The following is a 25,574-nucleotide window of genomic DNA, read 5'->3' as shown; positions in this document are numbered from 1 at the left end:
CCCCTGGACGACATTATACTCTATAGTAATGACTGGCAGCGGCATTTGCAACATCTGAGGGCCGTCCTTAGGTCGCTGAAGCGAGCGGGTCTCACAGCCAACCCGAGGAAGTGTGCGATTGGGCGGGTGGAAGTACGGTATCTGGGCTTCCACTTGGGCAATGGGCAGGTGCGTCCCCAAATTAATAAGACAACAGCGATTGCGGCCTGCCCGAGGCCCAAGACCAAAAAGGGGGTGAGACAGTTCCTGGGGCTGGCTGGCTACTATCGTAGGTTTATACCTAATTATTCGGACGTCACCAGCCCGCTGACTGATCTCACTAAAAAGGGGGGACCAGATCCGGTCCAGTGGACGGAGCAGTGCCAGCGGGCTTTCTCTGAGCTGAAGACTGCACTGTGTGGGGGGCCACTGTTACACTCCCCTGACTTTCCTCTCCCCTTTGTTTTGCAGATGGACACATCGGACAGAGGGCTGAGGGCTGTTCTGTCCCAGGAGGTGGAGGGGGAGGATCGTCCAGTGCTGTACATCAGTAGGAAGCTGTCGGTATGTGAGGGCTGCTACAGCACCATAGAGAAGAAGTGCCTTGCCATCAAGTGGGCGGTCCTCGCCCTCCGCTACTACCTACTGGGACGCCCTTTCACCATCTGTTCAGACCACGCACCCCTCCAGTGGCTCCACCACATGAAGGATGCCAACGCGTGGATCACCTGTTGGTATCTGGCACTCCAGCCATTTAAGTTCAAGGTGGGCCACAGACCGGGGGCACAGATGGTCATGGCGGATTTCCTCTCCCGTCAAGGGGGGGGGGGGGGGGGGGAGTCGGATGCAGGCCGGACGGCTCCCCGGCCTGAGTCGGGCGATGGGGGTATGTGGCAGTGGGGGCGTGGTCAAGTGTCGGTCTGTGAACAGAGGGTGGAGTCAGGGAAGGTAAGTGGCAGAATCACTGCACCTGATGTTAAAAGTATGTGCTAAAAGATTTGCTGTTCTTGGGCCTGCCGCAAATTCTCCTGGGTTAGGTGTGTGAGTGTGTGGAGTTTTGCGCGCAGGTCGATAACATATTGAATTTCGTTTTTGCTCGTTGAAGGTCCCTCCTCCCAATTTTTCTGCAGAACATCTAGAATGCCCTGCGGCTTATGCCCATATAATAATTCGAACGGGGAGAACCCCGTGGAGGCTTGTGGGACCTCTCGCACTGCGAATAACAGGACTGTGAAATAGAAATGACAAAATCCGAGGAAACAATTTTAGCAGGGGGTCTGGGGGGCGCAGCTCCCCAGGAGCCGTGGGCCTGGGGGCCACAGGGCCCCAGAAGCTGAACAGATTTTGTGTATATTGATAGATTTGAAGCATCTCCTGAAAGCAAATATTTTCTCAACCATGCCATTTAATTTGAACTGTTATTATTATGTTGAAATAAAACAATTTGAACTGATTTACCTTTTAACTGATAAGGGTTCACTTGAAGAATGAAAATATATCAATAACATACCTCATATTGTAAATTCACTTATATTCTTGTGTCGATTTGTATCAATTCATTGGGTACCATGTCTTTTCCAGGGGGGAAATTCTAGACTGACTATTAAATAATAGTCACTAATGTTCTTGTTTTTGAACTGATTCAATACCAAAATGTCTTTCTTGTTCATGTTAGACAGATTCTAGTCAAAAACTTTAAACAACTATTTACAAGTCAATATTTATATTTATTTCCTTTTCTTTGTTAGCAGTTTCTTCAGCTTAGAAAGCCTACTCTTTTGTTTCTGACTTTCTATATGGCTTTTCCTTGCTCTTTTGGTCTCTCTTTCATTACATATTCATGATAACAATGAATATTATGAACAATAACATAAGTTAAAACTACATAAATAATAAATGTGAACAAGATGGTCTACCTGGTAATCTATAGTTCAACAGCTTCAATTTCACCAATTCCGCATGTTTTTTTCCTTTAACATGGTCAACCAAATGTGTTCTTCCACCAGAACCGTACTTCACATCCTGATGGCACAAGATGCAGTAAGCTTTCCCTGGTTCTTTTATCTTCCACATGTGCTCATGGAGATATTCACTATCGGCTTTAAACTCCAGCCATCACCAATTCCAAGGATTTTTGATGCCGTTTTCCTTGTCAATGTTTTTGACATCGTCGGTCTCACCGTCCTCCCTCTGAACGATGTCCCTCTGTGACGCGGACATACCGCGAAATTCTCCATTTCAAAACCGTTGATATCGAAAGCGTGTTTAAACAGCACAATGGTAAAACGAAAAGAACACAAGATTTGCGCCATGGTTTGTAAGCATGGCACAAATGCCGTAAACTGGTCTGTCATTGTCGCAAAAGAAAAAAAGATACCAAAAAAATTACAATGTCGTTACAGAAAGAACAATTTGCGGTAGGCTCTTTCCCAGACCCGCCGGCTCGGTGACACTCGCTGTATGAGACTACTAGCGGTCGGTAGACAACAACCCCTACCCCCCCAATTTGTTATTGCAAAATTAGATGATTTACTAAAATTATATTTTGGGCGGCCAAATTCGCGGAATTCCGCGGATTTTTCACAGCCCTGGAATAACAAGGGCTCGAGCCACTTATCCCAGTTGCATGTGTCCTCGCTTACAAATTTTTTAATTATGTTTTTGAGGGTGTGATTAAACCATTCGACTAAGCCGTCCATTTGTGGGTGATAAATGCTGGTGTGGATTGGCTTAAATCCCAATAACCCATACAGTTCGCGCAGTGTGCGTGACATAAACGTAGTGCCTTGATCAGTTAGAATCTCTTTGGGGATTCCAACTCGGGAGATGATGCGGAAGAGTGCTTCCGCAATACTACGTGCTGAGATATTGCGAAGAGGCAGTGCTTCCGGATATCACGTTGCATAGTCCACCAGAAGTAAAATAAAGCGATATCCTCGTGTTGACCGATCTAATGGCCTGACGAGATCCATCCCAATTCTTTTGAACGGGGTCTTGATAAATGGCAGAGCATGCAAAGGCGCTTTTGGAATGGCCGCTGGATTTACTAACTGGCATTCGCAGCACGCTGTACACCACCTACGGACATCACCGTGAAACCCTGGCCAATAGAACCGGGCTATTATTCGGGCTAGTGTCTTATCCTGCCCCAAGTGTCCAGCCATGGGATTAAAGTCAGCCACCCGGAATATAAATTCCCGGCGGCTCTTTGGGATCAAAAGCTGTGTGATCGGCTCCTTAGTCTGAGTGTCCTGCGTCACTGGGTATAGTCTATCCTTAATAATGGAAAAATAGGGGAAGGACGGTGTGGCGTTTGGCTGGAGTGTTTGACCATCGATTACTCTCACTTGGTCAAACACATGCCGCAGAGTCTCCTCTCGCGACTGCTCTAACGGGAAATCCGCGAGGGATTCCCCGAGAGAGGGAGGAGGAGCCTGCTGCTCCTCACTCTAACGCAGTGATGACGTAGACGGCTCTGTGACAGCTGCTCCCGCCAATGCCACACCGGGACCTCCCCCTGCTGAACTATGGCAGGACCCACTCTTCACTAAATGAGTAATTAATTCCCGAAATCCATGCCAATCAGTCCCCAGAATTATCGAGTGGGTAAGGCGAGGATTAACTGCCGCCTTTACGCTAAATTTCTCCCCTCGAAATAGAATGTGGACCGACACTAAAGGGTAGTTGTGAACATCCCCGTGCACACACAAAACCTTCACCAATTGTGCTCTCCCCAATGCCTCGTTTTGCACCAGGCTTTGGTGTATTGAGGTCTGATTACAGCCGGAGTCCACCAAAGCCTGAAACGTATCCCCTTGGATACTCACAGGTATGTGATACGCTCCGGCCCGATTGAGGGCGGTCCCTGGATCGTCGAGGATCCGGACCACCGCGCCCACCTCCGCTGAGCACTGATGCTGGAGGTGCCACGGCTCCCTGCAGCGCCAGCAAACCAGCCTAGGCTCTCTCTCTGCACCGGTGTTCCGGAGCTCACTCACCTGAAGGGGGGGAGAGACAGACATAGAAGTGGGAAATAGTAGGGCACCGCGGGTGCGGCGGGCCGGCTGGGGTGGAGCCAGCCCCCGCCTCCACGGTGGGGGAACGGGGCGAGGACGAGGAACAGAAGGGGAGGGGGAGAGAGGAGAGGGGAGGAGACATGCTGTCCTGCCATCGGAACAGCTGCCAAATGGTCCTCCACCAGCTCGATGGCCTGATCCAGCGACGCCGGGCGATGGCACTGGACCCATTCCATGGTTCCTTCGGGAAGTCGGGCGATGAACTGTTCCAGAGCCACCAGGTCGACAATTCCCTCGGCGTCGCGGTTGTCGGCCCTCAGCCACCACTGGCAGGTGTCCCAGAGTTGCTGGCCAAACGCGAACGGCCGGCCGACCTCCTCCAGGTGCAGAGCATGGAAGTGCTGCCGTTGTTGCTCCAGGGTGCGCCCCACACGCTGGAGGATGGCCCGGCGGAGGTCTGCGTAGACCAGCCAGCTGTCGGCGGGGAGCTGTAGCGCGGCCAACTGTGCCTTGCCCGTTAGCAGGGGGAGGAGGCGAGCTGCGCGCTGTTCCACCGGCCAGCCCCAGGCCTCTGCTGCCTGCTCAAAGAGTGCGAGGAAGGCCTTGGGGTCGTCGTGCAGGCCCATCTTCGTTAGTGTGAGGTGGGGAGGGCCTGCGGCGGTGGAGGTGGTGGACCCCGCCGATGCGAGTAGGTGCCGGAACGCCTGGCGATATTCCTGCTGCGCCAGCACCAGGGCCTTGAACCTTTACTCCTGCTCCTTCCGGAGGGCGACCAGCGCCTGGTGCTGGCTCTGTTGGGCTGTGGCGAGAGCATGGATCAGGTCTTTGAAGGGGGAGGACTCCATGGGGCTGTTCTCTTCTGTACTCCGTCCTGGGTTTCAGCACCACTGTAAGAATCAGAGCGGGTGGGTGGAGCACAGAAGCACGGCAGGCCAGAACTCAGTTCAAAAACTCTGTTTATTTGCAGCTTTTCAGCTGTTACTACTCTCCCAGCCACACACGCACGCACACACACACACACACGTCTTCTGGTTGGGGAGAGAGCTCCCTTCCTCTGCTATCTCTCTCCTTTTATAGGGCGCGGTCACTGGCGAAGACACACAAACACAGGTTAACTAACATCAGGTGCAGTGATTCTGCCACTTACCTTCCCTGACTCCGCCCTCCGTTCACAGACCGATGCTTGACCACGCCCCCGCTGCCACAGTGGAGTTCCAGGATCTTTTATTTTCTATAGTGTTAGATTGGTCAATTACTGGGTGTAAGACTGTATTAAAGTCTCCCCCTATTATCAGTGTAGTGGATGAGAAATCAAGTGGTGATGAAAAGAAGTTATGGAAAAATGTTGGATCGTCATTGTTTGGACCGTCATTGTTTGGACCATACATGCTGGCTATTGTCATCTCATTATTATTGATTGAACCATGGATTATAACATATCACCCTTCTGGGTCAGTAATAGTTGAATTATAAATTAATTGTATGTTTTTATTGATTAATATAGAGACGCCTTGTTTTTTGGAATCACAGACAGCAGAGCAGACGAGTGCAGACTGAGGTTTTTAATTTTGTGTTGTCGGATTGCAAAAGATGTGTCTCTTGTAACAGACAAATATGTGCTTAGAAATTAGTAAGATGGTTTAATACCTTTGTTCTCTTTGGCTGTGAGTTAACACCATGGGTGTTCCAGCTAACGAATCTGATTGACATTAGTATCCAGATAGTTTGTCAATAATTATATAAATCATATTAATTAACATGCCATAGCTGGTGTCGAAAGGTGTATAAATACATGCAATGTATGTGTAAAAAAGATAAAAGAACATTTTATTGGTAGGGTGTGTGTGTGTGAATGTATACATGGGCACATATGACTAAATATACATATCATTACTAGAGTAATAATTGTCATCATCACAATTTTCCTCATAATCTATACAATGGTAATCATCATGATCATCATCATCCTCATCATCAATACCATCATTATAGTTGTTGTCAATGTTATGGCACAATAAAGACGGTTTCATGACAAATCCCATGATAAGTCAATAAATTCTTATTGTATCCATTCCTCTCCCAGTGAATCAACAAAATTGTATCATCGCACATAAATATAGACGATATAAACACACATACTGTACAATACATAAACAAAGAGGAAATAATCACACGTACATATCGTACATAATCACACATGCTCAACACAATTGCTGTCATTATGGACTATTGATAGATTCGATTTCAGCCTCACATCTAATAGCATGACCAGCTGTAATAACTTGTAATAACTTCATTGTGCGTTATGTAGGTGCAATTGGGTAATTGAGTGATCAATCTCATTAAATCTGAAGGTTAATAATTAAATCATTAAATTGAATCAGTCTCATTTGAATCATACCATTGAATCATTCTCATTGAATCGTCTCATTGAATTGTTTTCATTGAATCAGTCTCATATCATTAAATCACTCATGGAATCAGTCTCATTGGATCAGTCTCATTAATTAATACTATTAATTTTGGTGCTTAATAATAAATTACCAAACAGCTAAATTATGGTATATTCCAAATTATTATGATCACTTCCCATATTACATAAATCATATGCACCTTTGAATTCTTTTGAGATTGGATGACTTCAGAAATATCGGAACACAAACACAGTTTCAATAATAAATGAATTTATTATAACAAAGATAAAAATGGATAATGGCAGTTGAAATATATACAAATATGATATATACTGGATGAGTGTGTGTGTGTGTGTGTGTGTGTGTGTGTGTGTATGTGTGTGAGTGTGTTGGGGGTCACCACGTGGGGGGGTGACCACGTGTTTCTAAGTAGAACAAAAGAGTTAGCTTTGGTAGCCAACTAAGATGTGTTTGTGTGTGTGAGGCCTGGTGACCACGTGTTTCTGAGTAACACAAGAGAGTTAGCTTTGGTTGCTAATTGAGATGTGTTGACCACGTGTGGAGGCACAGATTAGCCTTGTGTCGCTAGCTAGGACAAAGGAATGCTAGCTAAGGTGTGTTTGTGTGTGTGTGTGGCCTAAGCAAAAGTTAGCATGGATTGCTAGCTAAGGTGTGTTTGTGGTAAACAAAAGGTTAGCCTAACTTGCTAATGAGACAAAAGAATTAGCCATGTGGCTAGCTAAGGCCCAAGGATCCTACCTCGTGGAGTTAAGACCAAAGAATGTTATCTAAGGTGTGGGGGAGGGTGACCACGTGGTAAGGCCTTACAGTCCCTTGAGACAATGCAGTTAGCTCTGGATGCTAATGGGACAAAAGAATTAGCCATAGGCTAATCTCACTAGCTTATAACAGTACTAAATCCACTGAAATCTTGATGCGGTCAAGATATGTGTAATTAATGAAATTAAAGTGTTAGAAAGAGAAAGAGCATGCAATCTATCTATTAAACAAAACTGAGAGATCATATAACAATTATGGAACACAAAATCAGTGTGCACACTTAAACAGTTCCTGAGTTTAAATTCACACTAAGTAAATAAACTAATTTCTAAGACTAGTCTTTTTGCCCAAAAAGTGCCAGTCTTACTCAGTATTTTGCCTCTACGCAAAATTATGAAGAGATGTTCCGAGACTTTTGGAGTTTCACCGTTGTAGAGCACGTGAGTCACGTCTGTAGAAAGATGGGATGGGAGTTGTAGTCCTTAAAGGGACTGTGTTGTAGTTCTTAGACGGACTGTGTTACCTACAGTTATGTAATGGCTTAGAACCATCTGCATTGTTTAAACTACATCTGGAAAGTGTCATGATAAAACATCTTTTCTTTTTTCCCCTTTTTTCAATTAAAAAAGATTTCTATATGTTTTGCTGTTTTTATATATTATTTAACTTTTAGTAACTTTCTTTTAACTTTATAACTTTTAAATTTGCATTTAAATCATATATACGATTTTAATATGTCCAAATTAGATGTGTGCTGATATACCATGGTGCAGAAATTTAAAATATTTATTAAAGTTTCCTGGAATGTGTTGTTATTACAAATTATTATTCAGGATGCTTTTTCACTTTTTAGGGCTAAAAAAAAATCCAAAATATATAGAGAGAGGATATTATACAGTCATGCAAAGATATGAAGTTTATCATGACTGAGTGAAGCAAATGAGTGAAATATTTTTCAACATGAGAAGATAAACTTTATATCGTCGCACCACTGTGTAATGCTCTGAATATTATATGGACACATCCACAAAAAATACGCAAGTTAATCAAATCAAAATAATTTTAATTTTGAACCGGTTCACCATTTTGACACTACATGTCTAGTCAGTGGGAAAACAGTGGGAGTGACATCACTGGAGTGAAATATCGGGAAATATTATACATACAGGACACTTTTTTGATGGAATAAAAACGTGTTCTATTCCCTTCTAGCAGGTTCCATTCTTTTAATTTGATAGCATGAAATATTGTTAGCATATCACTTATCCTATGTGTATTACATCACTCTACCCAATGGAGAATAAGCATTGAATATGGTTTACGATATTGCATGGTTGTCAAGACAACATGACGTCACATGTCGGAGACGTCAAACTTCCACGCTGGCGAGCAACTGTGACAATTTGTAAACAAACATGACCACCAGGTTTGCTTCATTAAATACAGAAGATTTTGAGAGAATTTTGAAAGAGAAAGACGTGTTGAACATCCGAAAGTAATGTGTATGTACAATAATAATAATAATAATAATAATAATAATAATGTTGGCTGGCTTTTTTTCGTGGTATATCAGATATATTCCATTCAGCTACTTGTTTTCGACTCGTTCAGTATCATCCTAGCTGAATGGAATATATCTGATATACCACTCAACAGCCCGTGCAGCATGGTGGTGTAGTGGTTAGCGCTGTTGCCTCACAGCAAGAAGGTCTGGGTTCGAGCCCCGTGGCCGGCGAGGGCCTTTCTGTGTGGAGTTTGCATGTTCTCCCTGTGTCCGCGTGGGTTTCCTCCGGGTGCTCCGGTTTCCCCTACAGTCCAAAGACATGCAGGTTAGGTTAACTGGTGACTCTAAATTGACCGTAGGTGTGAATGTGAGTATGAATGGTTGTCTGTGTCTATGTGTCAGCCCTGTGATGACCTGGCGACTTGTCCAGGGTGTACCCCGCCTTTCACCCGTAGTCAGCTGGGATAGGCTCCAGCTTGCCTGCGACCCTGTAGAACAGGATAAAGCGGCTAGAGATAATGAGATGAGATACCACTCAACGCCTGCCAATGTTATTGAAGTATGCCACTCAGATCCACAATGTATTTTGTATGAAAAATGCGAGTTTTTCAACACGAGAAGGTAAACTTCATATTTTCAAGCTAACATTCACAAACAAAAAGTACCCAAATTTATCAAAACAATTCATCGATTTCCTCATGAGTGATATATAGAGATTTATGTCACAGTTGTAGTTCTCCATGTCTCAGATGCAGCATATATGAAAAATATGAGTGGTGTATTTTTCAGTTAAAAAAAAATGTGTCCTTATAATATATTAAATTACATTCTGTTTATATTATTTCTGTTGGGGAGATCACATCATAATCTACAATCAATAAGCTTGTGAGTTATTACATAGTATTATTGTTAGCATGATAAAACACATGCCCTTCAGGAAAAGCACTGAGCAACGTTTATGAACTTGATGTTAAGGTGAGAAAACACTTATGGCTTTGCACAGAAGATCATTTTATCCTGCTAATAATATTATTTTGAAACAAAGCCAGTGAATGCATTAAATCTAATTTATATTGTATTGTATTTTGCATAGTAATGCAATGATTTAAAAAAATAATAATTATAATTTTTTAATTAACTATAAAAAAATATATTCACATTAAATATGAGTATTTTATTTGAAAAAGCATAAAGCAAATAAATAAATAATTTAAATGTAAAAAAAGTCAGTAACGTTGCATGACTAATTACAATGTGAACAAAAATTCACAAGCTACGACTGTTTTGTTGAAATGTTCTTTCGTACGTCAGTAGGTTTAAAACTAAATGTAAGTCCAATGCTGCCCTCATGTGGCTATAGAGCACTACATGATCACCGTACTCCTCTAACTCAAAGCAACACCAGAGTTTAGAATTTTTTGGTGATATAAGTCAACTGGTCAACTAAATTTACCCTAATTGATACAATTAACCCAATCTGCAATGATCACAGTTCACTCTGTGTTTTGGTCATTAAAAAATACTACAGAGCCTCGTTAGGTGAACATACGTCTCATGAAAGATAGATGTTTTTCCGCAGCGTGTGTCTGAGATTGATGTGATATTCTGATCCTGGATGGCTGTGGTTATGAGTGTACACTGCTCGATTCACCGCCATGTGCAGGTCCACCAGATGAGTCCTCCTGCAACAGAACACATTTAATACCATCATGAGTGTATACAGCGGTGCTTGAAAGTTTGTGAACCCTTTAGAATTTTCTATATTTCTGCATAAATATGACCTAAAACATCATCAGATTTTCACACAAGTCCTAAAAGTAGATTCTAAACATTCTAAAGGGTTCACATACTTTCAAGCACTACTGTAACACACCATATAATACAATTCCAGTTACTGTTGTATTATTATTGTTGCTTATACCACAGTGTTATTGATTTCTTGAATCTGATTGGCTGAAATCAGTGGCGGCTGGTAGTCTTTCAAACAGGGGAGGCTGGTCAGTTACGATATTTCCAGATTTTAAAAGAAAAAACACATCAATTTTGCCCATACTCTTGCCTCTGATCTGGCTGATTGTTGGCAGGGTCACAAACTGTGAAATAACAGGTTCTTTTGGCCCATTAGCCTACTGTCCAATATACATGATGGTGGTGTTGGGGGGGGGTATATTTTAACATTTTATATTTTAAAATTGTGGCATGTTGTTTAAAAATTGATCATTATTGAAAGCAGCTCTTTGTCAGGAACCTCAGCAGTAACAGCAGAGTGTTCTGGAATAGGCACAAGCACTGACCTTGGGGAGCCAAACATAGAGCTGGGTGCCACACATTTCATTCAATGACGCTTTCCCTATATTTTACTTATTTTGACTGAGAAATGTTTTATTGACAATTTTGATAACCCTTCACTTTTAATCCAGGTCTGTAGTGTGAAATGTTCTCGGCTGTGTTTTTGTTTAAAAATGTTTTCCAAATTGTAGCTGTGTTTAATTCATATCCAGAGAAATATATATTCCAATATAATATACTCAGCATAAACATTTTAAATAGATTCTATATTTTTGGTCCATCCATGACATATTACTAAAGTAGCCTATTTACTGTTGTTGATGTGGGTCTTTTTCACCAAGTCAATTTGAGGCGTTGGTCTACCCTGCTCTTTAATTTTAATTTTTTCCTCGAAAGGAAGACTGGCAAATGGCTTCGCCAAAATTAAATCAGCAATGCTTGGCATCCATGCGCAGCTTTCTTGCTAGCTGACTAGCCCCCTCAAGTTCAAGTTCAGTCACTCAAATAAACGAAATTTCTGGAACTAAGATAGCAAACTTGACAACACTATATTTACACTTTATTTACAATGAAAATATATACAAACTAAAAAAGCTGGTAGAAACCCTATGTAATGAATGAAATCGAAATGTAAGCTGATCTCTTACAATACACCACAGCACTTGCGAATCCGCATGGGACTGAACTGAAATTCACCGCTGCCTGTCTATATTTGAAATGAGCTGTCAATCAAAGAAAATATCCGGCTGCTTTCACCAATCACCAGTCTCCTCGCGGAAAGCTTTGCCATGCCCCTCCCACTGTGAGGCTGGGAGTCCATGGGAGGGTGTTTTCGCAGTATTTGTCCAATAATCGTCTTGCATTTTGATATTGAAAAGCGCATAGCTCCCAAATGCCATTGAAGTTCACTGAGGCTGGGCTGCATCGCGCTGTCACAAGGGGGAAAAACTCACGCACACATTAGACGAACTGGGGAAAGTTATAACGGAATGATTTCGCACTGTAGTGGGTTGAGCACATATATTTCTATGATTCTGGATCTGAAATAGCAATGTTATAAGGTCGGCTATAACATAAGCCTAGCGCAATTCATCCTACACGATGTTCATCATTTTTAGAGGAGGCTGAGCCTCCCTCGCTGTCTTAGAGCAATCACCCGTGGCTGAAATGTGGCGATTAATTTTCTACTACAGCATGTGACAGTTAAAGGCTTCTTCTTCTGTATTTGAACAAATGGGGCGGCACGGTGGTGTAGTGGTTAGCGCTGTCGCCTCACAATAAGAAGGTCCAGGTTCGAGCCCCGCGGCCGGCGAGGGCCTTTGTGTGTGGAGTTTGCATGTTCTCCCCGTGTCCGCGTGGGTTTCCTCCGGGTGCTCCGGTTTCCCCCACAGTCCAAAGACATGCAGGTTAGGTTAACTGGTGACTCTAAATTGACCATAGGTGTGAATGTGAGTGTGAATGGTTGTCTGTGTCTATGTGTCAGCCCTGTGATGACCTGGCGACTTGTCCAGGGTGTACCCCGCCTTTCGCCCGTAGTCAGCTGGGATAGGCTCCAGCTTGCCTGCAACCCTGTAGAAGGATAAAGCGGCTAGAGATAATGAGATGAGATGAGATGAGATGAATGAGATGAGCAGCAGGTTTATATGAATGCATTTGTTCAAATACAGAAGAAGAAGCCTTTAACTGTCACATGCACACTCAAGCACAATGAAATTCCTCCTCTGCATTTAACCCACAAGTGAGTAATGAGCACACACTCATACCCAGAGTCGAGGGCAGCTATGTTACAGTGCCAGGGGAGCAGTTGGGGGTTAGGTGCCTTGCTCAAGGGCACTTCAACCATGATACAGACGGAGGGGAAAGTGCTGTTCATTCACTCAACTCCTCTCACGGTTTTCCTGCCGGTCCTGGGAATCAAGCCAGCGATCCTTTGGGCCCAAAGCTGCTTCCCTAACCTTCAGGCTTCCCATACAGACCTTATATATTGTAAGTTCACGTAATCTAGGCCCAATAATAAAAATATGTGCTGCTATTTAACAAAGAAAAGCATATAATGGTTGATATGGTGAAAGTTTCTTGAAGGAGATGTTTATTTATCATTTGTAGGAAGAAGCCTCCAGTGTCAGCACTTTATAACAGTCGGTAAGTTTTCCGCTGCTGTCCTTCATGAGTTCTCGTTTGTCAGTAACATAAGCTGTGCTTTTTATTGTTATTATTTCTCCTTGTCCAGCACTATTGCCAGGTCGGGGTCCATGTGGACCCTACTGGGCCACGTCATATTAATTGGAGCATAGGTTTACGCGGGTGGCATGGTGGTGTAGTGATTAGCGCTGTCGCCTCATAGCAAGAAGGTCCGGGTTCGAGCCCCGTGGCCGGCGAGGGCCTTTCTGTGTGGAGTTTGCATGTTCTCCCCGTGTCTGTGTGGGTTTCCTCCGGGTGCTCCGGTTTCCCCCACAGTCCAAAGACATGCAGGTTAGGTTAACTGGTGACTCTAAATTGACCGTAGGTGTGAATTTGAGTGTGAATGGTTGTCTGTGTCTATGTGTCAGCCCTGTGATGACCTGGTGACTTGTCCAGGGTGTACCCCGCCTTTCGCCCGTAGTCAGCTGGGATAGGCTCCAGCTTGCCTGCGACCCTGTAGAAGGATAAAGCGGCTAGAGATAATGAAATGAGATCTCAAAGTGTTCCATTACTTCCGCCAACATTGTTGGAGGAAGTTATGTTTTTGCCTCCGTTTGTTTGTTTGCTCCCACCTAAACTCAAAAAGCAGCAAATGGATTTTAATGAAATTTTGAGGAAAGGTGGGTCATGGGTCAAGAAACAATTAATTAGATTTTGATGCAAACCCGGATATGTGGCTTGGCAGAGGTATGCACTGTACCAAGTGCCCTTCAAGTTCCTTATGTATCGAGAACTACATACTGACAGTCTAAATGCCAACAACGTCACTTGATTATTTAAACTGAGTTCCATATTCTTCAGCAAAAATTGGACCACTTTATTAAGAACACCCATCCACCTGCTGTTTTATGCAGTTATCTCGTCTGCCAATCCCTTGACAGCAGCATAATGCGTCAAATCATGCAGATACAAATCAAGAGCTTCAGTTTATATTCACTTCAAACATCAGAATGGGAAAAATTGTGATCTCAAAGTGTGACCTTCACTGTGGCATGGGTGTTGGTACCAGATGGACTCATCTCATCTCATTATCTCTAGCCGCTTTATCCTTCTACAGGGTCACAGGCAAGCTGGAGCCTATCCCAGCTGACTACGGGCGAAAAGGCGGGGTACACCCTGGACAAGTCGCCAGGTCATCACAGGGCTGACACATAGACACAGACAACCATTCACACTCACATTCACACCTACGGTCAATTTAGAGTCACCAGTTAACCTAACCTGCATGTCTTTGGACTGTGGGGGAAACCGGAGCACCCGGAGGAAACCCACGCGGACACGGGGAGAACATGCAAACTCCACACAGAAAGGCCCTCGCCGGCCCCGGGGCTCGAACCCAGGACCTTCTTGCTGTGAGGCGACAGCGCTAACCACTACACCACCGTGCCGCCCACCAGATGGACTGGTTTGAGTATTTCAGAAACTGCTGATCTCCTGGGGTTTTCACACACAACAGTCTCTAGAGGTTACACAGAATGGTGCGAAAAACAAAAAACACTGACTGAACAACAGTTCTGTGGGTTGAAACGCCTTGTTGATAAGAGAGGTCAGAGGAAAATGGGCAGATTGGTTCGATCTGCCAGGAAGGATATAGTAACTGCATCTCAGCATGCAACAGCAGAAGACCACACTGGGTTCCTCTCCTGCCAGCCAAGAACAGGAATCTTAGAATCAAGAACAAGTTCCTATTAAAGTGGCTGGTGAGTGTATATGAGAAACTAAAATTGATAAGCATTTTCTTCAAATTCTTGATCCACAGTGTTGTTGTTGTTTTTAAATTAAATAAACACATATAACAAAAACAATAAACGTCTTGCACCTGATACCGACTCTCATTAATCTCCTATTTGTGTTTTAAGCTTCATGCTGCTTTCGATTAGTCATACCATACGCACTATTATATTATGGACTTATTTATGCAGTTGTACTTGTCATATCTGCCCTGATTTGGGCTCTGTTGACCTTTCATAGACTATCTGTACACAATTTGTCCTAACTTCTCCTGCCACTATCCTTATATGGTCAAAGTGTTGCCTGTTCTCAAAAAGTTTCACTTTTTTGATGTCTCGTCTCATCATCTCTACACCTTTATCCTGTTCTACAGGGTCGCAGGCAAGCTGGAGCCTATCCCAGCTGACTACGGGCGAAAGGCGGGGTACACCCTGGACAAGTCACCAGTTAACCTAACCTGCATGTCTTTGGACGAAACCAGAGCACCCAGAGGAAACCCACACGGACAACATGCAAACTCCACACAGAAAGGCCCTTGCCGGCCATGGGGCTCAAACCCAGGACCTTCTTGCTGTGAGGCGACAGCACTAACCACTACACCACCGTGCCGCCCTGTTTTGATGTCAATTTTGTAATTTTAATCTTGGTATTTCCCTAAAAGTTTTGCCTGTGTCATCACTCAGTCTTTATTTTCATGTTTTATGTTTCAGGGTTTTGGTTTTTAAGTCCTCACAATTCTACACTTTGATTGTGATTTTCCCCCTCACTGTTTTGACCCCTGCCTGATTAGACTAGATTAGATTAGATTAGATGCACTTTATTCATCCCACATCGGGGAAATTCACGTGTTACAGTAACAAGAAAATGTCAAACAGATAACAAATAAAACTGAAATAAAAATTAGACAAACGAAGGATTAAATACAGAGGGCTATTTGCATTATCTACCGTGAAAAAGTATAGAAAAATTGCCTTATTGAGAGGCTCGGAAAAATTGCACATTACAGGTAGACTCTGTATATATACACACATATATACATAAATTATATATCTCATCTCATTATCTGTAGCCGCTTTATCCTGTTCTACAGGGTCGCAGGCAAGCTGGAGCCTATCCCAGCTGACTACGGGCGAAAGGCGGGGTACACCCTGGACAAGTCGCCAGGTCATCACAGGGCTGACACATAGACACAGACAACCATTCACACTCACATTCACACCTACGCTCAATTTAGAGTCACCAGTTAACCTAACCTGCATGTCTTTGGACTGTGGGGGAAACCGGAGCACCCGGGGGAAACCGGAGCACCCGGAGGAAACCCACGCGGACACGGGGAGAACATGCAAACTCCGCACAGAAAGGCCCTCGCCGGCCACGGGGCTCGAACCCGGACCTTCTTGCTGTGAGGCGACAGCGCTATAAATTATATATAAGTATGCATAAAAATAGTTTAGGGCCTATATTATTGCACATAATTGCATCGATGAGAGATGGCAGAGGTAGTAGTGGTGAAGTAGTGCAAAATAAACGACAAACAGGTTATTGGTGCTACATTACAAGTTGTGGGTGTTATACAGTCTGACAGCAGTAGGTATGAATGACCTGCAGTATCTCTCCTTCTTACACCGTGGGTGTAGCAGTCTACTACTAAACGAGCTGCTTAAAGCCCCCACAGCCTCATGTAGGGGATGAGAGGGGTTATCCATGATAGAGGTCAGCTTGGCTAACATCCTCCTCTCACCCACCACCTCAATGGAGTACCAACTACAAATCCTGTATTTATACCTAATAAACCCTATTTCTGCATTTGCAATACAGCAATATATTAGCACTTATGACCAAATTTCTACTTTGTGTTTAGTTTTCTGTTTTCTTTGGTTACAAAGTAGCGTAACAAAAGTGTTCTATCCTCCAGAGATTGCAAGACAATGCAGGGAGTCCAGGAGTGTAAACCTGGCTGTGCTCTCTAGGTGGGAGGGATGGCATACTCTCTCTCCCACTAGCCAATTGTCTGTGAGCTCAGGTATGTGGAAGAGGGTAGATAGCGCTTTCCTTAAAGATTATCCAAGACCAACTTAGGGAGAATTTGAAAAGAAATTGGTATCTCTGTACAGCTTTCCAAATAACGAACTTGAGAAACCAAAGCTGAAAACAAAAACATGCTAGACATTAAAATTGGGGCAAAAATTGAGGAGGGGGGTGCAGTGGGGGTTGGTGGGTGGAGGTGGGCATAAACTCCTGTGAATAACAAGTCTCGATCAGTACATATTTGAAACTGAATGTGGTTTCACAAACTCCCACACAAGGTCAGGGGTTGGGAGAGGTGGGCCGCATTAACATATTTTTTTCATGACATAGAGAAGTACTAAACGGTCAACTCAACATCACCATCAGCCTTACAAAGCTCAGGATGACTTTAACCAGTACATGGTGTTTTGAGCCATTTTCAACCCATAAAATGGCGATTTTTATCAATGACAATATTAACACCAGCCTTGATGTGTTTCATCACAATACAGTCCTATCATTTAGTTTAATAGCTCAAAAACACACCTTTAAGTGTGCACTACCACTTTAATATTCAGAGCAGGGCTTTCCCCAAAGTATGGATACGTGGCGCTCTGCCATTCTGTGCGACGTCAGTGCAGTGCTGTCACTTGCACAAAAAAAAAAAACCAGTACCATAAATTGAACAATGCAGAGTACATTCCACACCTAAATATTTCCTATTCCCCTCTGAAAATGAGTAATAACTATAGAAATAGGAAGATATTGTACAACCCCGGTTCCAAAAAAGTTGGGACAAAGTACAAATTGTAAATAAAAACGGAATGCAGTAATTTACAAATCTCAAAAACTGATATTGTATTCACAATAGAACATAGACAACATATCGAATGTCGAAAGTGAGACATTTTGAAATTTCATGCCAAATATTGGCATGAAATGTAGCAACGTTGTACATTGCTGTGGGTAAGAGTGTCTGCAAAATGCCTGTAATGTAACATAAATTGAGAGGAATTTTGATCTGGTTGCTTTAACAAAAAACGAAAAACTTGTAACTAGAAGGTCAAACTGAGATTAATAAGATTTTTCCATTAGCTTTATTTCTGGTCCACTTGAGATCTGTTGTTTTTGCATAGGGCAGTTAAGGACAAACAGATGCCCATCATGTACAGCTCCCATTTCCTGCTCCGATCTGAAAAGACAGCATGGAAACTATGGTCTAAAGGCTCGCCTGAGTTAGGGAGCCAATCAGAGAGTGGGGAGGGGTGGAAAGACGGTGACGCGTACTACTCGACAAACGGAAGCTTGTAGTTTATTTGGGACTGTTTACGGATCACATTTAACATGGCGGCGAGCGATACGAACCAAACTTTCGATCAAGCTTTGTCTTGCACAAACGGCAGTAATCGTTCGGTGCCATTGTTTTCCTATTTTTGTTTTGCTTTCTCTTTCTCCTTCCTTCTCTTCTTCGCCTCTTCGTCGCTCTAACTACGTCACCGGGTACAACTGCCATGATTGGCCATGGGCTACGTATACGCCAAATGACAGACATTCGCAACGTCCAATAAACGGCTGTTGACAATCGTAAACCACACCTCCCCTACGAGAAATTCAATAGGCGGATTCCAGACCATATTTCACTTGTGATATGGTCTGGTGTTAACCAGACTAGGACAAACCAGTTGCATCCAATAGATACCGTATCTCATATTTGATTTTCCCTGGTCCTGTGGTTGTATGATCCACCTGAGCCCAGCAGGTACAGAACTAAAAAGAGAGATATTATCAAAGCAACAAAATAATTTGGTTTTACTGAAGTGCTTTAACTCTTATATCACCAGACTCAAATATAGCTCATGAAACGTAAAACAGACTGTAATTTCTGACAGCCAGAGGTAGTAGGATACAAGCACTTAGTGAATTTCTGAAGGATTTTCCAGGAATTGTTCCCTGAACAGACAGGATGGTTAAGTACACGGGCAGCTCTGCAGCCATAAATTCAGTAATAGGTAAGCAAAGTCTATACACAGAAAACAGGCCATCAGCAAACTAGAACTAGGAAGAACTATACAGTACTGTACAAAAGTCTTAGGCACCCTGTTTTTTTTCATCCAAACTTTGCTATAGATTTCTATTTTATGACTTTTGCATTGAGTCAGTACAAAAACATTTTAGAGTTCCAAACGTTCGTTTTCCAGCACAAAATTAAATGTTACAGAACATTTTTTTTTGTATCTGAGCAGCATTTTCCATAAGGGACCACATTTCAGATTAAAAAAAGAAAATGTAGCGCCCCCTCACTGGCCTGGCTATGTGTTGGAGTGCACTCCCCGAATCCATGTGTGGCGAGATCTCTCTCTCTCTCTCTCTCTCTCTCTCGCTCTCTCTCTAGAGTTAACTAATGCACTAATTTAGGTAATTAGGAATCGCTTACAATGTTACTGTTGGAACTAATCAATGGTACTAATCATAGCACTAGGCTACCTTCAGTAACTCTTTAACATAAATACAAATATCAAATTAATGAATAAATCTTGAAATCCAGTCTCTTTCTTAATGTATCGTAAACACTTTGAATGACTTATGTACAACCCCGATTCCAAAAAGGTTGGGACAAAGTACAAATTGTAAATAAAAACGGAATGCAATAATTTACAAATCTCAAAAACTGATATTGTATTCACAATAGAACATAGACAACATATCAAATGTCGAAAGGGAGACATTTTGAAATTTCATGCCAAATATTGGCTCATTTGAAATTTCATGACAGCAACACATCTCAAAAAAGTTGGGACAGGGGCAATAAGAGGCTGGAAAAGTTAAAGGTACAAAAAAGGAACAGCTGGAGGACCAAATTGCAACTCATTAGGTCAATTGGCAATAGGTCATTAACATGACTGGGTATAAAAAGAGCATCTTGGAGTGGCAGTGGCTCTCAGAAGTAAAGATGGGAAGAGGATCACCAATCCCTCTAATTCTGCGCCGACAAATAGTGGAGCAATATCAGAAAGGAGTTCGACAGTGTACAATTGCAAAGAGTTTGAACATATCATCATCTACAGTGCATAATATCATCAAAAGATTCAGAGAATCTGGAAGAATCTCTGTGCGTAAGGGTCAAGGCTGGAAAACCATACTGGGTGCCCGTGATCTTCGGGCCCTTAGACGGCACTGCATCACATACAGGCATGCTTCTGTATTGGAAATCACAAAATGGGCTCAGGAATATTTCCAGAGAACATTATCTGTGAACACAATTCACCGTGCCATCCGCCGTTGCCAGCTAAAACTCTATAGTTCAAAGAAGAAGCCGTATCTAAACATGATCCAGAAGCGCAGACGTCTTCTCTGGGCCAAGGCTCATTTAAAATGGACTGTGGCAAATTGGAAAACTGTTCTGTGGTCAGATGAATCAAAATTTGAAGTTCTTTATGGAAATCAGGGACGCCGTGTCATTCGGACTAAAGAGGAGAAGGACGACCCAAGTTGTTATCAGCCCTCAGTTCAGAAGCCTGCATCTCTGATGGTATGGGGTTGCATTAGTGCGTGTGGCATGGGCAGCTTACGCATCTGGAAAGACACCATCAATGCTGAAAGGTATATCCAGGCTCTAGAGCAACATATGCTCCCATCCAGACGACGTCTCTTTCAGGGAAGACCTTGCATTTTCCAACATGACAATGCCAAACCACATACTGCATCAATTACAGCATCATGGCTGTGTAGAAGAAGGGTCCGGGTACTGAACTGGCCAGCCTGCAGTCCAGATCTTTCACCCATAGAAAACATTTGGCGCATCATAAGACGGAAGATATGACAAAAAAGACCTAAGACAGTTGAGCAACTAGAATCCTACATTAGACAAGAATGGGTTAACATTCCTATCCCTAAACTTGAGCAACTTGTCTCCTCAGTCCCCAGACGTTTACAGACTGTTGTAAAGAGAAAAGGGGATGTCTCACAGTGGTAAACATGGCCTTGTCCCAACTTTTTTGAGATGTGTTGTTGTCATGAAATTTAAAATCACCTAATTTTTCTCTTTAAATGATACATTTTCTCAGTTTAAACATTTGATATGTCATCTATGTTCTATTCTGAATAAAATATGGAATTTTGAAACTTCCACATCATTGCATTCCGTTTTTATTTACAATTTGTACTTTGTCCCAGCTTTTTTGGAATCGGGGTTGTAATATATAGGTCTAGACTATTCTGGTACTCAACCCAGAAGTGAAAATAAAGGGTTTTGCTGAGTGCACTGACTGCCATTCGCAACCACACATAAAACCACGTTCTAGGCGCTGGTTGCTACATGGCACTGTTGCATGATTTGACCTCGATTCTATTACTGGCATCCTGGAATTGGAAAATGAAGAGGTGTACTACAAAGCTGCCCAAAATCACTGAGCATTTCAAGTAAGTACACTAGACACTCTTATTATCAGGGCCGTATTCAGTAGCCAAGACGTCACGTGTATACGGACCTGTTTCATGCTAGATCCATTCATGATTAGGTGGCAAAATTGGGGCTGTTTACTGCTGCTGTCAGTTCAGACACACGTGGGTGATAAAAATAGCACACTACGTCTACGGCATTAGCATACAACAACATGGGGTACCGTCTCCCATTGCACACTGTGCTCTGTGACAGTTGCTGTGGAGTGTGGTTCTGATGTGCAAAAGAAATAATTGTGTCCCAGGTGAAGCAGCTGGCCAGTACTGGCAGTAGACAATCTTGAAACTAAAACTGAATATCTGCCAGAGACTTATTATAGTTATTATTATAATATGATTGACTAATATTGAATGAACGATAAAGTTAATCTGCATCTCTAGGACTACCATCTTAATACTTAATTTATTTATTTGGTTGTTTATCTCTATCTGTCTATCTTATGGACTGGGTTCTGCATCAGTAGCACTGCTCTGATATTTTTTTTCTGGAGAAAGCCCTGCAGTGCCATTAGAAGATCTTTCAAGTGTTTAAAATTTAAAATGTGTTTTTTTTAAGGAACAGTTGGCACACAACTCCACACGCTTACCTCTTCTGTCCACTGACTAAGGCCTCTTTCAGGGACTGTAAATAAACTGAGTGATGGTCGATGTCCTCAAGCTGCTTTGCATTAGTCCAGCAGTGACTCCAGAAGAAGTCTGCCTCCTCCGGCACATCCTCCACCCTGCAGGGATAGTGGACGGGGCTGTCCGTCTCCAGCTCTCCATCCTCGTAATCACAGAACCCTATGAAATTTGAAGACTCTGAGATTTCATAGCCTTGAATGAAGAACAGTTTGGGTTTTCTTGTCAGTCTCGGGCAGGAGTTAGGCATGAACAGCTGACGGATGGTGTTCAGGTGGAGTCCCATATGACCGTATGAATCAGTGCCGAGGAGCTGGGATGAGTGGGAACGGCTGATGATGCAGCAGACGAAGGCGTCCATGCTGTAATGCTCAATCTGTCTAGAGATGTCCTCCAGGCAGGAAAAGACTTCTCTGACGCTCAGGAGCATGTGAAGGTTCACACGGAAGTGAAGGCTTGAAAATAACTGCTCAAGGTGGGCTGTAGGGAGAGAATTTATTAAGCTTCAGCACCTATTTATGGTCCAGTATCTGGTAATACAACATAATTCATAATTCCTCACCTCCTTCATTCCCCACACAGTCTATGATCAAACACAGTCCCCGAGGCTCGCTCTGCATCCAGTACACTTCCTCCTGCCGCTGCTGATTAAACAGAGCAGAATGGTGTGAGTGCAGTGCATTTTGGGTACAAATGCATCGTCAAGCTGTTGTAACTACACAAAGAGCTAACAGGTCAGGGAAGTCTTTAACAGTTTTTCTATTCACTCTACATATTACTTAGCTAGATTTTCCAGTTTTAAACTATTTAAACTTCTGTAATTTAAACTAAATAATAGTGCTGTCAAAAATGTTGCGTTATTAACGCGTTAACTTGACTCAATTTTAACGGCGATAATTTTTTTATCGTGAGATTAACGCTCTGTGACATGATGCCACGCCCCGCACAGCCAGAGTCCTCTGCCCTCCCCCGAAGAGCCACGGTGCTCGGCTTAGGTTTCGTTTTCCCATCGGCGGCTCCAGCCCCATTTTGCAGTGGCTGTGACAAGACGTGTTATGCTCTGCAATAAAAAAAAAAAAAACACATTGGTACAACCAGTGTTCGAGCTATGCCGATATTTTCGGGGGGTCCCTTTTTTTTTCCCTTGGGGGGGTGCTTGCGCTTGGCTCAGAGCGCGGCTCTCCATCGCGCGCTCACTTCGGATATGCAAATGCTTCCCGTTACACACGATTGCTATGTCAATAAACATCATTTTGCCAATATTTTAGAGACCCCCCAACATTTCCCAAATCATGTTTTCAAGGGATCTCATGTCTGTTTCAGGGGATCTCAGATCCCCCGAGTACCCCCGTAGTTCGAACGGTGAGCAAGCCCATTCACTTTTTTATGCTGATAAGAGAATTACATGGTTTTTCATGTGACAAAAATGTGCGATTAAATTGCGATTAATCGCGAGTTAACTATGACAGTCGCGACATTAATCGCGATTAAATATTTTAATCGCTTGACAGCACTACTAAATAATAATAATTTAAAAAAGCTGAAAAATGTAGACATGTTCAAAATGTAGAATTTATTACCTCATAGGCTTTGTTGGGTGAGACACACTGGGGTACTATGGTGTTAACTGGAAAATAAAAGTATCAAATATTCAGCATTTTAATAATACAAAAATACCCTCACTGAAGCAGTGACTAAAATGTGCTCCAGGGAGAAAGCTCATGACAGAACAATGCATGAAATCATTTTATTAGGTGACGTGCTAATATGTTTTCCCTCTCTATTCTATTTTAAAAGCAACACTGAATGTGAGAAATGTGTTATCAAAATAAAAGCAATTTTTAATGAAGGACAAATATAATAAGTTAACAAAATGCATTAGATGCTGTATATAATAAAGTATTGTATATTATATTACGTAACATAAACACGAGTGCTTTATTCGGAAATACGCCATTCGTATTTGTCATACAAGCGCCATCCGGGACATGGAGGAAAAAAAAACGTGACATAAATCTCTGTATGTCACTCGTAATGAAATTGATGAATTGTTTTGATAAATTTAGGTACTTTTTGTTTGTGTTTGTGTCGATACCATAAAAAGAAAATCACATGTTGGCTTGAAGATATGAAGTTTATCTACATCGTGGATCTGAGTGATAAATTTAAATAATATTTGCTGGTGTTGAGTGGTATATCAGATATATTCCATTCAACTAGCATGATACTGATCAAGTTGAAGATGAGTTAGCTGAATGAAATATATCTGATATACCACAAAAAAGCCAGCCAATATTTTTTTTAATTGTTGTTATTATTATTATTGGTGGCACGGTGGTGTAGTGGTTAACGCTGTCGCCTCACAGCAAGAAGGTCCGGGTTCGAGCCCCGTGGCCGGCGAAGGCCTTTCTGTGTGGAGTTTGCATGTTCTCCCCGTGTCCGCGTGGGTTTCCTCCGGGTGCTCCGGTTTCCCCCACAGTCCAAAGACATGCAGGTTAGGTTAACTGGTGACTCTAAATTGACCGTAGGTGTGAATGTGAGTGTGAATGGTTGTCTGTGTCTATGTGTCGGCCCTGTGATGACCTGGCGACTTGTCCAGGGTGTACCCCGCCTTTCGCCCGTAGTCAGCCGGGATAGGCTCCAGCTTGCCTGCGACCCTGTAGAACAGGATAAAGCGGCTACAGATAATGGATAGATGGATGGATTATTATTATTATACATACACATTCCTTTTGGGTGTTCAATGCATCTTTCTCTTTCAAAATTTTCTCAAAATTTTCCGTATTTAATGAAGCAAACCTGGCAGCCATTTTTGTTTACAAACTGTCAAAGTTGCTTGCTCGCATGGAAGTTTTATGTCTCCAGCGTGTCTCTTTTCCAGTCTTCCGATGTCCACTGGTATATTTTTCTCTTGTAAATATGCGTGAAGAATATCTAATGAAGTTTTGGTAGCCTTTTGGATGTTCAACGCGTCTTTCTCTTTCCCGGTGAACAAAGAAATCCTTCTGCACATACATATGCAGCAGAAAATTCTACTTGAATATTTGTATCAGCTCTGATGTGTGACATCATGTTGTCTTGACAACCATGCAATATCGTATACCATATTCAATGCTCATTCTCCATTGGGTAGCGTGATGTAATACACGTAGGATAAGCGATATGCTAACAATTTTGCATGCAACCAAACCAAATGAATGAAACTGCTAGAAGGGAATGGAATACATGTTTTTATCCAATCAAAAAAGTATCCTGTATGTATAATAATTAAATAATACTGGCTGGCATTGAGTGGTCTATCAGATATATTCCATTCAGCTTGCATGATATTGAACAGGTCAAAGACGAATTCAGTACCATGCTAGCTGAATGGAATATATCTGATAGACCATGAAAAAAGAGCCAGCCAAAATTATTATTTTTATAATACATACACACTCTTCATATCAGCATTCTCAAAGGACAATGCTAGCTTACCCACGACTCGGTGCTGTTAGTGCAGCAGTCTAGTTACCTTCCAGCCGGTGTCGCAGTAGCGTTAGGGAAGGTCGACGCGAGCTTACCCGCGACTCGGTGCTGTTAGCATGGCAGTCC

General features: G+C 42.7%; 1 protein-coding gene across 2 annotated transcripts in view; it reads right to left on the bottom strand.

Moving 5' to 3' along the window:
• Positions 1-9,901: 9,901 nt before the first annotated feature.
• Positions 9,902-25,574, bottom strand: part of LOC132891444 (CASP8 and FADD-like apoptosis regulator) — a 47,650-nt gene continuing 31,977 nt past the window's right edge. For both annotated transcript variants that reach the window (XM_060928993.1, XM_060928994.1), the window contains exons 7-10: positions 23,561-23,607; positions 22,543-22,624; positions 21,947-22,460; positions 9,902-10,375 (exon numbers count right to left, since the gene is read on the bottom strand). In XM_060928993.1, coding sequence (XP_060784976.1) covers positions 10,246-10,375; positions 21,947-22,460; positions 22,543-22,624; positions 23,561-23,607 — 773 coding nt within the window. In that variant the 3' untranslated portion in view covers positions 9,902-10,245. The remainder of the gene's footprint in view (positions 10,376-21,946; positions 22,461-22,542; positions 22,625-23,560; positions 23,608-25,574) is intronic.

Source organism: Neoarius graeffei, chromosome 9 (genome assembly GCF_027579695.1).
Source record: "Neoarius graeffei isolate fNeoGra1 chromosome 9, fNeoGra1.pri, whole genome shotgun sequence".
In the NCBI taxonomy this organism is placed as follows: domain Eukaryota; kingdom Metazoa; phylum Chordata; class Actinopteri; order Siluriformes; family Ariidae; genus Neoarius; species Neoarius graeffei.
Note: the sequence above shows the minus strand (reverse complement) of the source record. Positions and strands in the feature narration are given on the sequence as shown.